The sequence below is a fragment of the Salvelinus alpinus genome, chromosome 13 (assembly GCF_045679555.1).
Source record: "Salvelinus alpinus chromosome 13, SLU_Salpinus.1, whole genome shotgun sequence".
Taxonomy (NCBI): domain Eukaryota; kingdom Metazoa; phylum Chordata; class Actinopteri; order Salmoniformes; family Salmonidae; genus Salvelinus; species Salvelinus alpinus.
The window spans coordinates 52,337,087-52,350,658 of NC_092098.1; the positions used below are offsets into that span (position 1 = coordinate 52,337,087).

At 47.6% G+C, this 13,572-nt stretch overlaps 1 protein-coding gene across 1 annotated transcript in view; it reads left to right on the plus strand.

Moving 5' to 3' along the window:
- Positions 1-355: 355 nt before the first annotated feature.
- Positions 356-13,572, plus strand: part of LOC139537915 (coronin-6-like) — a 57,033-nt gene continuing 43,816 nt past the window's right edge. The window contains exons 1-2 of the mRNA XM_071339805.1: positions 356-3,015; positions 12,566-12,765. Of these exons, the coding sequence (XP_071195906.1) occupies positions 12,568-12,765 (198 nt within the window). The 5' untranslated portion in view covers positions 356-3,015; positions 12,566-12,567. The remainder of the gene's footprint in view (positions 3,016-12,565; positions 12,766-13,572) is intronic.

Sequence of the window (13,572 nt, forward strand, 5' to 3'; positions counted from 1 at the left end):
TGGGTTCAGGTCTGGAGACTGGCTAGGCCACTCCAGGACCTTGAGATGCTTCTTACGGAGCCACTCCTTAGTTGCCATGGCTGTGTGCTTCGTGTCGTTGTCATGCTGGAAGACCCAGCCACGACCCATCTTCAATGCTCTTACTGAGGGAAGGAGGTTGTTGGCCAAGATCTCGCGATACATGGCCCCATCCATCCTCCCCTCAATACGGTGCAGTCGTCCTGTCCCCTTTGCAGAAAAGCATCCCCAAAGAATGATGTTTCCACCTCCATGCTTCACGGTTGGGATGGTGTTCTTGGGGTTGTACTCATACTTCTTCTTCCTCCAAACATGGCGAGTGGAGTTAGACCAAAAAGCTCTATTTTTGTCTCATCAGACCACATGACCTTCTCCCATTCCTCCTCTGGATCATCCAGATGGTCATTGGCAAACTTCAGAAGGGCCTGGACATGCGCTGGCTTGAGCAGGGGGACCTTGCGTGCGCTGCAGGATTTTAATCCATGACGGCGTAGTGTGTTACTAATGGTTTTCTTTGAGACTGTGGTCCCAGCTCTCTTCAGGTCATTGACCAGGTCCTGCCGTGTAGTTCTGGGCTGATCCCTCACCTTCCTCATGATCATTGATGCCCCACGAGGTGAAATCTTGCATGGAGCCCCAGACCGAGGGTGATTGACCGTCATCTTGAACTTCTTCCATTTTCTAATAATTGTGCCAACAGTTGTTTCCTTCTCACCAAGCTGCTTGCCTATTGTCCTGTAGCCCATCCCAGCCTTGTGCAGGTCTACAATTTTATCCCTGATGTCCTTACACAGCTCTCTGGTCTTGGCCATTGTGGAGAGGTTGGAATCTGTTTGATTGAGTGTGTGGACAGGTGTCTTTTATACAGGTAACGAGTTCAAACAGGTGCAGTTAATACAGGTAATGAGTGGAGAACAGGAGGGCTTCTTAAAGAAAAACTAACAGGTCTGTGAGAGCCGGAATTCTTACTGGTTGGTAGGTGATCAAATACTTATGTCATGCAATAAAATGCAAATTAATTACTTAAAAATCATACAATGTGAGTTTCTGGATTTTTGTTTTAGATTCCGTCTCTCACAGTTGAAGTGTACCTATGATAAAAATTACAGACCTCTACATGCTTTGTAAGTAGGAAAACCTGCAAAATCGGCAGTGTATCAAATACTTGTTCTCCCCACTGTATATATAGGACAAAACACACATCACGACAAGACAGACAACACTACATAAGAGAGACCTAAAGACAACAACATAGCAAGGCAGCAACACATGACAACACAACATGGTAGCAGCACAACATGGTAGCAGCACAACATGGTAGCAGCACAACATGGCAGCAGCACAACATGGCAGCAGCACAACATGGTAGCAGCACATGGTAGCAGCACAACATGGCAGCAGCACAGCATGGTAGCAACACAACATGGTAGCAGCACAACATGGTAGCAGCACATGGTAGCAGCACAACATGGCAGCAGCACAACATGGTAGCAGCACAACATGGTAGCAGCACAACATGGTAGCAGCACAACATGGTAGCAACACAACATGGTAGCAACACAACATGGTAGCAGCACAACATGGTAGCAGCACAACATGGGAGAAACACAACATGGTAGCAACACAACATGGTAGCAACACAACATGGTAGCAGCACAACATGGTAGCAGCACAACATGGTAGCAGCACAACATGGTAGCAGCACAACATGGTAGCAGCACAACATGGCAGCAGCACAAAGGGCAAGACGGTAGAGACAACAATACATCAGGCAAAGCAGCCTATAAGAGTATCCATGATTGAGTCTTTGAATGAAGAGATTGAGATAAAACTGTCCAGTTTGAGTGTTTGTTGCAGCTCGTTCTAGCTGCAGCGAAATGCATATGGTATTGATAAGTAATCATAAATAATCATAATGTATGTTGATATCACTGTCATTTCTTATTGGTCTATAGCCATAAAGGCTGGCTTTATTAGGTATCAATAAGACACTCTGCTTCCTAATGTTCTCTGCTTAGTTACTCATGAATCAATATGTAAATATTGATTCTCTTTTGTAACGTCAGTCCTCGATAATGTGAGACATATTCCTCCAAAGGCCAATAAAATAAACTGAAGAAGTAAACAAATCGTTTTAATTGGACCATAAACTTCATAGACTTTCTAATTTGTGTGAACTATCCCTTAAGTCTAATTGCAACAAGTGGCAAGTGTTGCGTTTTGTCGCCCTCTACCGGCACTACGTGTAGGTGCATGCAATACATCTCAGCACAACACTGGTCTGGAGAAGCACGCAGCTGTCGAGCCGAAGGAGGACAGATAGTTTGTGACGGAGTGGCAGTGTCCGTTGTGCCACTGACTGACCGAGTAGCACATGGATTTTGTAGGCCTGTTACCCTCAACCAGGATAGTTTAGGAAATGGCTACAAAATTGTGACCGCAGGCTTCTAGGAAAGCCAATTGTGTTGGTCCATATGGGGCTATCCGTTTTGAAAAAGGAAAAAAATTAAGTATTTAGGCATATCTGACGGTTTATAGTAGAATATAGTTCACAATCATGGCAGGTCGTCTAAGTTTTATTTTGAGCCACTATTCCACTCTTGTGTAGAACAACCTGGCCCGTGACCAGTTGACCCCGGTGCGCGGTCCCAGCGCAATCTATGGCTCTTTCACCCTCACGCGAGAGATAGCCCGACACCGACAGGACTCTTTCGAAAATAGACCGGACCGCTTTGACCCCCCTCTCCTATCCTCCCCACACACCCTCCCTTCAAACCCACTCCCTTCTCTCTCCGCTGAGGAGCGTCGTAGTTGTACCTCGCTCCCCATTCGCCAAGCCCGCACCGACTGTACAAAACTGGACCACAGAGAACCAGATAAAACATTCAAATAAGCAGGGAGCGTTACCGAGAACAGAAAACTACCAAGGGAAGGGGGAGAGGAGAATTCGGAGGTCAAACGACAGTGGCGATCCCCATCAAATACCGAGCTGATTGGGTGAGTTGCCTCAATGAATTGCCGTAAAGCAGCCTTGTTTTAATATCGATAATAATCGTCGATGCAGTTGAATGGACAGCTTTTACCGCATTGCCAGTGTGCATAGTAATGCTGGGAAAGTCATAGAATGTGACTGCGCACTTTTTCTCCGCGGACAGTGGCGAGCTTTAAATTGTGACTGCTGAACTAAATGGAGCATGTTATGCAAGGGAGGGGGAGGACTTACCCCCCACTCCCCCCTTCTCTCCCTATAGGGGTGAAATTATTAGGCTACTGTGTCAGGTTTCCAGGTGTGTTTGTGTGTGCGTGTCCATACGCGCGCATACGCACACACGGAGTATGTGCCGATATTCTTGTTATTGACAGATCAGGGAGATCGGTTTCATTGTACTCTTTGGGATGATTAGGCCCTCTCCCCGGAGCCCCAGAGAGGTAGGGGGTGGGGGGTGGAAGGGACAGTTTGACATGTCTATATTAGGTGACCATGTCATTCTTTCACCCTGTCTCGAGAGCCATGCCATGCGCCAGGGCAGAGCACACAAAAATACGAGCTGTGGCCTATCGGAACACAGACAGACAGACAGGTAGACAGACAGACTGGAATATTACAAACAAACGGAACTTGTCTATTCAGTAATGGAACTTGTTTAATTCACTGATTGTAAGTCGCTCTGGATACGCGCGTTTGCTAGGTGACTACATTTTGAATGTAATGTAAATGAAACTTTTATTTCTGGGATATTAACTAACAAGAAAACTATGCATTCTTATATTTTAACTTTGAACGGTTTGTTTTTAAAGATTAGGCCTAACTTATTACAGTGTTACAAACTGTTAAATAAGAAGACACATGTCCCTAAAGATAGCAGTTAAAACGATGCATGTTTAAAGAGAACTTATTGTGATTGAGTTGGGTAACTAAGATTGGATCATGCTTTTGTAGAGTAAACATTTCCTGTAAGCATTATGTTCAACAGCGTGTCGTCTATTAGGGTTGAATGGCGGGAACCCAGTTACCGAGATTTACCGTCATTTACTGCCCAAAACCACTTCCTTTTCCTGGGATAAATAACTTCAAGGAAAGGGGAAATTATAATAAATGATTTATATGAACAGCATGGCGTTAAATGGAATTGTTAAAGTATATGCAATGTCTACATATGGCTATTCTACGGCCTCTGAATGATGAATCAACGCTCAGGGTGGGGACAGACAGCACATCTCAGGGTGGGGACAGACAGCCCATCTCAGGGTGGGGACAGACAGCCCATCTCAGGGTGGGGACAGACAGCACAACTCAGGGTGGGGGACAGACAGTCCATCTCAGGGTGGGGGACAGACAGTCCATCTCAGGGTGGGGACAGACAGTCCATCTCAGGGTGGGGACAGACAGCACAACTCAGGGTGGGGGACAGACAGTCCATCTCAGGGTGGGGGACAGACAGTCCATCTCAGGGTGGGGACAGACAGTCCATCTCAGGGTGGGGACAGACAGCCCATCTCAGGGTGGGGACAGACAGCACAACTCAGGGTGGGGACAGACAGTCCATCTCAGGGTGGGGACAGACAGCCCATCTCAGGGTGGGGACAGACAGCACAACTCAGGGTGGGGGACAGACAGCCCATCTCAGGGTGGGGACAGACAGCACAACTCAGGGTGGGGGACAGACAGTCCATCTCAGGGTGGGGACAGACAGCACAACTCAGGGTGGGGGACAGACAGTCCATCTCAGGGTGGGGGACAGACAGTCCATCTCAGGGTGGGGACAGACAGCACAACTCAGGGTGGGGGACAGACAGTCCATCTCAGGGTGGGGGACAGACAGTCCATCTCAGGGTGGGGGACAGACAGTCCATCTCAGGGTGGGGGACAGACAGCACAACTCAGGGTGGGGGACAGACAGCACAACTCAGGGTGGGGGACAGACAGTCCATCTCAGGGTGGGGGACAGACAGTCCATCTCAGGGTGGGGACAGACAGCACAACTCAGGGTGGGGGACAGACAGTCCATCTCAGGGTGGGGACAGACAGCACAACTCAGGGTGGGGGACAGACAGTCCATCTCAGGGTGGGGGACAGACAGCACAACTCAGGGTGGGGGACAGACAGCACAACTCAGGGTGGGGGACAGACAGTCCATCTCAGGGTGGGGGACAGACAGTCCATCTCAGGGTGGGGACAGACAGCACAACTCAGGGTGGGGGACAGACAGTCCATCTCAGGGTGGGGACAGACAGCACAACTCAGGGTGGGGACAGACAGCACATCTCCGGGTGCGGGACAGACAGCACATCTCCGGGTGGGGACAGACAGCACATCTCCGGGTGCGGGACAGACAGCACATCTCCGGGTGGGGACAGACAGTCCATCTCAGGGTGGGGACAGACAGTCCATCTCAGGGTGGGGACAGACAGTCCATCTCAGGGTGGGGACAGACAGCACAACTCAGGGTGGGGACAGACAGTCCATCTCAGGGTGGGGGACAGACAGTCCATCTCAGGGTGGGGGACAGACAGTCCATCTCAGGGTGGGGACAGACAGCACAACTCAGGGTGGGGGACAGACAGTCCATCTCAGGGTGGGGGACAGACAGTCCGTCTCAGGGTGGGGACAGACAGCACAACTCAGGGTGGGGACAGACAGCACAACTCAGGGTGGGGACAGACAGCCCATCTCAGGGTGGGGACAGACAGCCCATCTCAGGGTGGGGGACAGACAGTCCATCTCAGGGTGGGGGACAGACAGCCCATCTCAGGGTGGGGACAGACAGCCCATCTCAGTATGGTGACAGACAGCCCATCTCAGGGTGGGGACAGACAGCCCATCTCAGGGTGGGGGACAGACAGACCATCTCAGGGTGGGGACAGACAGTCCATCTCAGGGTGGGGACAGACAGCCCATCTCAGGGTGGGGACAGACAGTCCATCTCAGGGTGGGGGACAGACAGTCCATCTCAGGGTGGGGACAGACAGTCCATCTCAGGGTGGGGGACAGACAGTCCATCTCAGGGTGGGGACAGACAGTCCATCTCAGGGTGGGGGACAGACAGTCCATCTCAGGGTGGGGACAGACAGCCCATCTCAGGGTGGGGACAGACAGTCCATCTCAGGGTGGGGGACAGACAGCCCATCTCAGGGTGGGGACAGACAGTCCATCTCAGGGTGGGGGACAGACAGTCCATCTCAGGGTGGGGGACAGACAGTCCATCTCAGGGTGGGGGACAGACAGTCCATCTCAGGGTGGGGGACAGACAGTCCATCTCAGGGTGGGGACAGACAGCCCATCTCAGGGTGGGGGACAGACAGTCCATCTCAGGGTGGGGGACAGACAGCCCATCTCAGGGTGGGGGACAGACAGTCCATCTCAGGGTGGGGGACAGACAGCCCATCTCAGGGTGGGGGACAGACAGTCCATCTCAGGGTGGGGGACAGACAGTCCATCTCAGGGTGGGGGACAGACAGTCCATCTCAGGGTGGGGGACAGACAGCCCATCTCAGGGTGGGGGACAGACAGCCCATCTCAGGGTGGGGGACAGACAGCCCATCTCAGGGTGGGGGACAGACAGCCCATCTCAGGGTGGGGGACAGACAGTCCATCTCAGGGTGGGGGACAGACAGTCCATCTCAGGGTGGGGACAGACAGCACAACTCAGGGTGGGGGACAGACAGTCCATCTCAGGGTGGGGGACAGACAGTCCATCTCAGGGTGGGGGACAGACAGCCCATCTCAGGGTGGGGGACAGACAGTCCATCTCAGGGTGGGGACAGACAGTCCATCTCAGGGTGGGGACAGACAGTCCATCTCAGGGTGGGGGACAGACAGTCCATCTCAGGGTGGGGGACAGACAGTCCATCTCAGGGTGGGGGACAGACAGTCCATCTCAGGGTGGGGGACAGACAGTCCATCTCAGGGTGGGGGACAGACAGTCCATCTCAGGGTGGGGGACAGACAGCCCATCTCAGGGTGGGGGACAGACAGCCCATCTCAGGGTGGGGGACAGACAGCCCATCTCAGGGTGGGGGACAGACAGTCCATCTCAGGGTGGGGGACAGACAGTCCATCTCAGGGTGGGGGACAGACAGTCCATCTCAGGGTGGGGGACAGACAGTCCATCTCAGGGTGGGGGACAGACAGTCCATCTCAGGGTGGGGACAGACAGTCCATCTCAGGGTGGGGACAGACAGCACATCTCAGGGTGGGGACAGACAGTCCATCTCAGGGTGGGGACAGACAGTCCATCTCAGGGTGGGGGACAGACAGTCCATCTCAGGGTGGGGGACAGACAGCACATCTCAGGGTGGGGGACAGACAGTCCATCTCAGGGTGGGGACAGACAGCACATCTCAGGGTGGGGGACAGACAGTCCATCTCAGGGTGGGGGACAGACAGTCCATCTCAGGGTGGGGACAGACAGTCCATCTCAGGGTGGGGACAGACAGTCCATCTCAGGGTGGGGACAGACAGTCCATCTCAGGGTGGGGGACAGACAGCACATCTCAGGGTGGGGGACAGACAGTCCATCTCAGGGTGGGGACAGACAGCACATCTCAGGGTGGGGGACAGACAGTCCATCTCAGGGTGGGGGACAGACAGTCCATCTCAGGGTGGGGACAGACAGTCCATCTCAGGGTGGGGACAGACAGTCCATCTCAGGGTGGGGACAGACAGTCCATCTCAGGGTGGGGACAGACAGTCCATCTCAGGGTGGGGACAGACAGTCCATCTCAGGGTGGGGACAGACAGTCCATCTCAGGGTGGGGACAGACAGTCCATCTCAGGGTGGGGGACAGACAGTCCATCTCATGTAGACCTGTCATCTCACCGTCGTAATTTTTTTTATTGTGTCAAATCAAATCAAATTGTATTAGTCACATGCGCAGAATACAACAGGTGTAGACTTGACAGTGAAATGCTTACTTACAAGCCTCTAACCAACAATGCAGTATAATAAAGACAGAAAAAAATACAGATAAGAATAAGAAATGAAAGTAACAAGTAATTAACGAGCAGCAGTAAAATAACAATAGTGAGACTATATACATGGGTGGGTACCGGTACAGAGTGTGGGGGGGCACCAGTTAGTTGAGGTAATATGTACATGTAGGTAGGGTTATTAAAGTGACTATGCATAGATGATAACAACAGAGAGTAGCAGTGGTGTAAAAGAGGGGAGGGGGGCAATGCAAATAGTCTGGGTAGCCATTTGATTAGGTGTTCAGGAGTTTTATGGCTTGGGGGTAGAAGCTGTTTAGAAGCCTCTTGGACCTAGACTTGGCGCTCCGGTACTGCTTACCGTGTGGTAGCGGAGAAAACAGTCTATGACTAGGGTGGCTGGAGTCTTTGACAATTTTTAGGGCCTTCCTCTGACACCGCCTGGTATAGAGGTCCCTGATGGCAGGAAGCTTGGCCGTTCTTATTACCCTCTGTAGTGCTTTGTGGTCGGAGTGGTTGCTCCATGCTTCACAGCCTACTAATTATACGAATAGGCCCTATTATATTTCAGAATTAACATCTAATTAGCTAGCCTATACTTGTAACTTTGTAGGCTGCATGTGCTGCACCAGAATCACTTGTTCTCTTATGCTTTATCACGGTTTGAACGATGTATGTAACGCCAGTCCATATAATGAAATGTGTTCCTATAAGCCCATGTTGCACAACATTTATATAGGCTATGCAATGCTATGCAATGCTATGCAATGCTATGCTATGCAATGCTATGCAATGCAATGCAATGCAATGCTATTTATTTATTTTTATTTTTATTTTTCTTTTACCGTTATTTTACCAGGTAAGTTGACTGAGAACACGTTCTCATTTGCAGCAACGACCTGGGGAATAGTTACAGGGGAGAGGAGGGGGATGAATGAGCCAATTGTAATGCAATGCTATGCTATGCTATGCAATGCTATGCTATTGCAAGATAAACAAATAGTTTTGATGGCCTCTAGTAGCTTTTCAGCAGTCAAATGACCAAATCGCCCTCTAGTGGCCTTGTGTGGAATAGTATTAATATTTCTCATAATTTCATAATTAATCAACTCTTTTTTTTTTAAACGTGCTGAAAATCTGTTTTTTTTTTCATGTCAAACGGTTTTGTTATATTTCAGTCTTCTGTGATGTACAGTACCAGTCAAAGGTTTTAACACACCTACTCATTCAAGGGTTTTTTACATTTTTTAAAAACTATTTTCTACATTCAAGACATCAAAACTATGAAAGAACACATATGGAATCATGTAGTAACCAAAAAAGTATATGTTATATTTGAGATTCTTCAAAGAAGCCACCCTTTGCCTTGATGACAGCTTTGCACACTCTTGGCATTCTCTCAATCAGCTTCCCCTGGAATGCTTTTCCAACAATATTGAAGGAGTTCCCACATATGCTGAGCACTTGTTGGCTTCTTTTCCTTCACTCTGCGGTCCAACTCATCCCAAACCATCTCAATTGGCTTGAGGTTGAGTGATTGTGGAGGCCAGGTCATCTGATGCAGCACTCCATCACTCTCCTTCTTGGTCAAATAGGCCTTACACAGCCTGGAGGTGTGTTGGGTCATTGTCCTGTTGAAAAGCACCCCCACACCATCAAACGTCCATCTCCATGCTTCACGGTGGGAAACAGATGAGGAGATCATCCGTTCACGTACTCTGGTCCCGTGTGGCTCAGTTGGTAGAGCATGGCGCTTGCAACGCCAGGGTTGTGGGTTCATTCTCCACGGGGGGACCAGGATGAATATGTATGAACTTTCCAATTTGTAAGTCGCTCTGGATAAGAGCGTCTGCTAAATGATTTAAATGTAAATGTTAAATGTACTCTGCCTCTCACAAAGACACGGTGGTTGGAACCAAAAATCTCACATTTGGACTCATCAGACCAAAAGACAGATTTCCACCGGTCTAATGTCCATTGCTTGTGTTTCTTGGCCCAAGCAAGTCTCTTATTATTATTGGTGTCATTTAATAGTGGTCTCTTTGCAGCAATTCACACAGTCTCCTCTGAACAGTTGATGTTGAGATGTGTCTGTTACTTGAACTCTGTGAAGCATTTATTTGGGCTGCAATCTGAGGTGCAGTTATTCTAATGAACTTATCCTCTGCAGCAGAGGTAACTCTTGGTCTTCCTTTCCTGTGGCGGACCTAATGAGAGCCAGTTTCATCATAGTGCTTGATAGTTTGTACAACTGCACTTGAAGAAACCTTCAAAGTTCTTGTCATTTTCCAGATTGACTGACCTTCATGTCTTAAAGTAATGATGGACTGTCGTTTCTCTTTGCTTATTTGAGCTGTTCTTGCCATAATATGGACTTGGTCTTTTACTAAATAGGGCTATCTTCTGTATACCAACCCTACCTTGTCACAACACAACTGATTGGCTCAAACGCATTAAGAAGGAAAGAAATTCTTCAAATTAACTTTTAACAAGGCACACCTGTTAATTGAAATGCATTCCAGGTGACTACCTCATGAAACTAGTTGAGAGAATGCCAAGAGTGTGCAAAGCTGTCATCAATACAAAGGGTGGCTACTTTGAAGAATCTAAAATATATTTTGATTTGTTCAAAACTTTCTTGGTTACTACATGATTCCATATGTGTTATTTCATATTTGTGATGTCTTCACTATTATTCTACAATGTAGTAAATAGACAAAATAAAGAAAAACCCTGGAATGAGTAGGTGTGTCCAAACTTTTGACTGGTACTGTAGATACAGTGTAACATTGGGATGCAAACTCAAAATGTAATACATTTCAACTCTATATCTGACATGGTACAGGTGTCTTATTTTAAGCCCATAACCATGTGTGTGAGTTGTATACCTTTGTACAAAACGATAGTTTCATCAGCTGTGAGATATCTGTTGCATTGGGTTGTGACAAAACTGCACGTTTTTAACCTTTTATTGTCCCCCAGCACAAGGTGCACATGTGTAATGATCATGCTGTTTAATCAGCTTCTTGATATGCCACACCTGTCAATTGGATGGATTATCTTGGCAAAGGAGAAATGCTCACTAACAGGGATGTAAACAAAATTGTGCACAAAATCTTAGAGAAATAAGCTTTTTGTGCGTATGGAACATTTCTAGGATCTTTTATTTCAGTTCATGAAACACTTTACATGTTGCGTTTATATTTTTGTTTCCGTCTACATCACAGAAGACTGAAATATAACAAAACCATTTGACATAGAAACACCAGAATTTCACCGGTTAAAAAAAAGAAAAACGTTTATTAATTATGATATTATGAAAAATATGAATAACATTCCACCCATGAGGCATCTAGGTCATTCAACCACAGGAAAGAGCTACCCAATCCTGTGAACAGGTTAGGCAACTCCGGTGTCTATACTTCAACAGCAAAGTTAGATAAGAAGTGTTGCTTTGTAAATGTCATTCCTGTTCATCGTGTTAAATTTGTACAATATAAATAAAAATGTTCCTTGGATATTTTTTGCACATGACATATTCTAATATATATTTCAGAGCATTATTATTTACCTATCCCAACATTGGCACGTATTATTTATCCCAACATTGGGATGTGCATAGGCACTTTAGGAACTCATGCACTTGTGTAAGCCTCATTAAAGCTACAGCTGTGCTAATGTTGCGTCTAGGAGGTAGGTGAAGGAGTCAGGCGCAGGAGAGCAGAGATGTCTGAGAAGCGTACTTTAATTGGCAAGTCCACCAACACAGGTATCGCACAATCAAAAAGGTACAACGCCCTCGACAACAGAGAACCCGTACAAACGCACGGAGGATCAAACAACGTTCCGACAATAACACTCTTATGAATCCGTGAAAACAAAGAATGGCATAACCTCACCGAGCACATCACAATGAAAGAATAATCCCGCACAAACCTAGGCAGGGTAAATATATACACACAGAAATTAAGGCAAATGAAACCAGGTGTGAAAAGAACCACAGACAAAACAAACAGAAAAGGAAAAAGGGATCGGTGATGGCTAGTAGACCGGCGACGCCGACCGCCGAGCGCCGCCCGGACAGGGAGAGGAGCTACCTTCGGTGGAAGTTGTGACAACAACACTGTCAGTGTTCAACCATAACATGTGATGACAATACAACAGAACAGATTAACCTAAATGACATTTACTCTCACGGGTGACCAAAAATAACTATCTGAAAGCCACATGTCTAGTCTTTTGATCTGACCCACTGGGTCATATCTCAATAACCCAGCATGAATAAACCAGCACCCAGCATCAATAACCCAACAGTTTTTAAAGAAAGAAAAACAACTCTCAAATAAATGTTGGGGTTGTTTGGATGACCCAACGGCTGAGTTACAGGCATTGGGTCACAGTGTATCTTCTCAACGGAGGAGGAGAGAGCAGTCCGATGATTCACATGATTCAAGTTGTATATTCATCATAAATTATGGAATGATTGATTAAATGATTGATGGAAATTGCATATCTGAGATTGTCAAACTCTCACTCCCCCCCACCTCCATCTTTGACTTACCCTCTCACACTCAACTTTATCTCTCCCCCCGACCCCTCCCTCCCTTGTCTCTATAGCGATGAGTCGCAGCATCGTACGACAGAGTAAGTTCCGACACGTCTTTGGCCAGGCGGTGAAGACGGAGCAGGGCTACGATGACATACGCGTTTCCAAGGTGACGTGGGACAGCTCGTTCTGTGCCGTCAACCCAAAGTTCCTGGCCGTCATCGTGGAGTCCAGCGGGGGCGGAGCCTTCCTCGTCCTGCCCCTCTCTAAGGTCAGTCAGCCCTTTAAAGGAGCAATCCGCGGTTGAAACTAATAGCAAAGCAGTATCCCCACCACTTCTTTTGGTTAACAGCTGAGGGATGAGTCTGGAGGTTGAGGGTATCTGTTTTTGACCTTTACCTGTATTTTTTAAAAACTTATCCTGAAAGCAAGTCTATGGGCCGAAAGACAGTCATCCATGGTTCGGATTTGTTTCCAAAGCCACTACTAATACTATTTTAACGTTATAGCCACTGCTAACCAAAAATGGGAGTGATAGGGAAAACTCACAATATGAAAAAATGTGTGACCCATTGAAATCAACTCAATGACAGGGATCAGGATTCAACCAGTACACAATGTGCTAACGTTGCTACGTCTCTGTGTTTGAGTGTGTGTGTGTGTACTGACTCATGCAGACACGTGTGTACGTGTGTACGTGTGTGTGTGTGTGTACAGTAATCTCTACGCCCCTGAGTCTCACCTTTCACCCGTATAGGGGTCTTCTCTCTTGGGCCAGGTTCTCCAGGTGTTTGCTTTGTGCACCAGAGCAAAGTTCTGCACCTGTTTCTTTCCACGGGGAAAAACACACAGAAACAATAGAACTAAAGAAAGAACAAATATGTTAACAGGAAATAAGTATTGCTTCATAAGTCTAGATTAATAAGTATAGATAAATAAGTATAGCTTCATAAGTCTAGATTAATAAGTATAGCTACATAAGTATAGCTAGATAAGTATAGCTAGATAAGTATAGCTAGATAAGTATAGCTACATAAGTATAGCTACATAAGTATAGCTAGATAAGTATAGCTACATA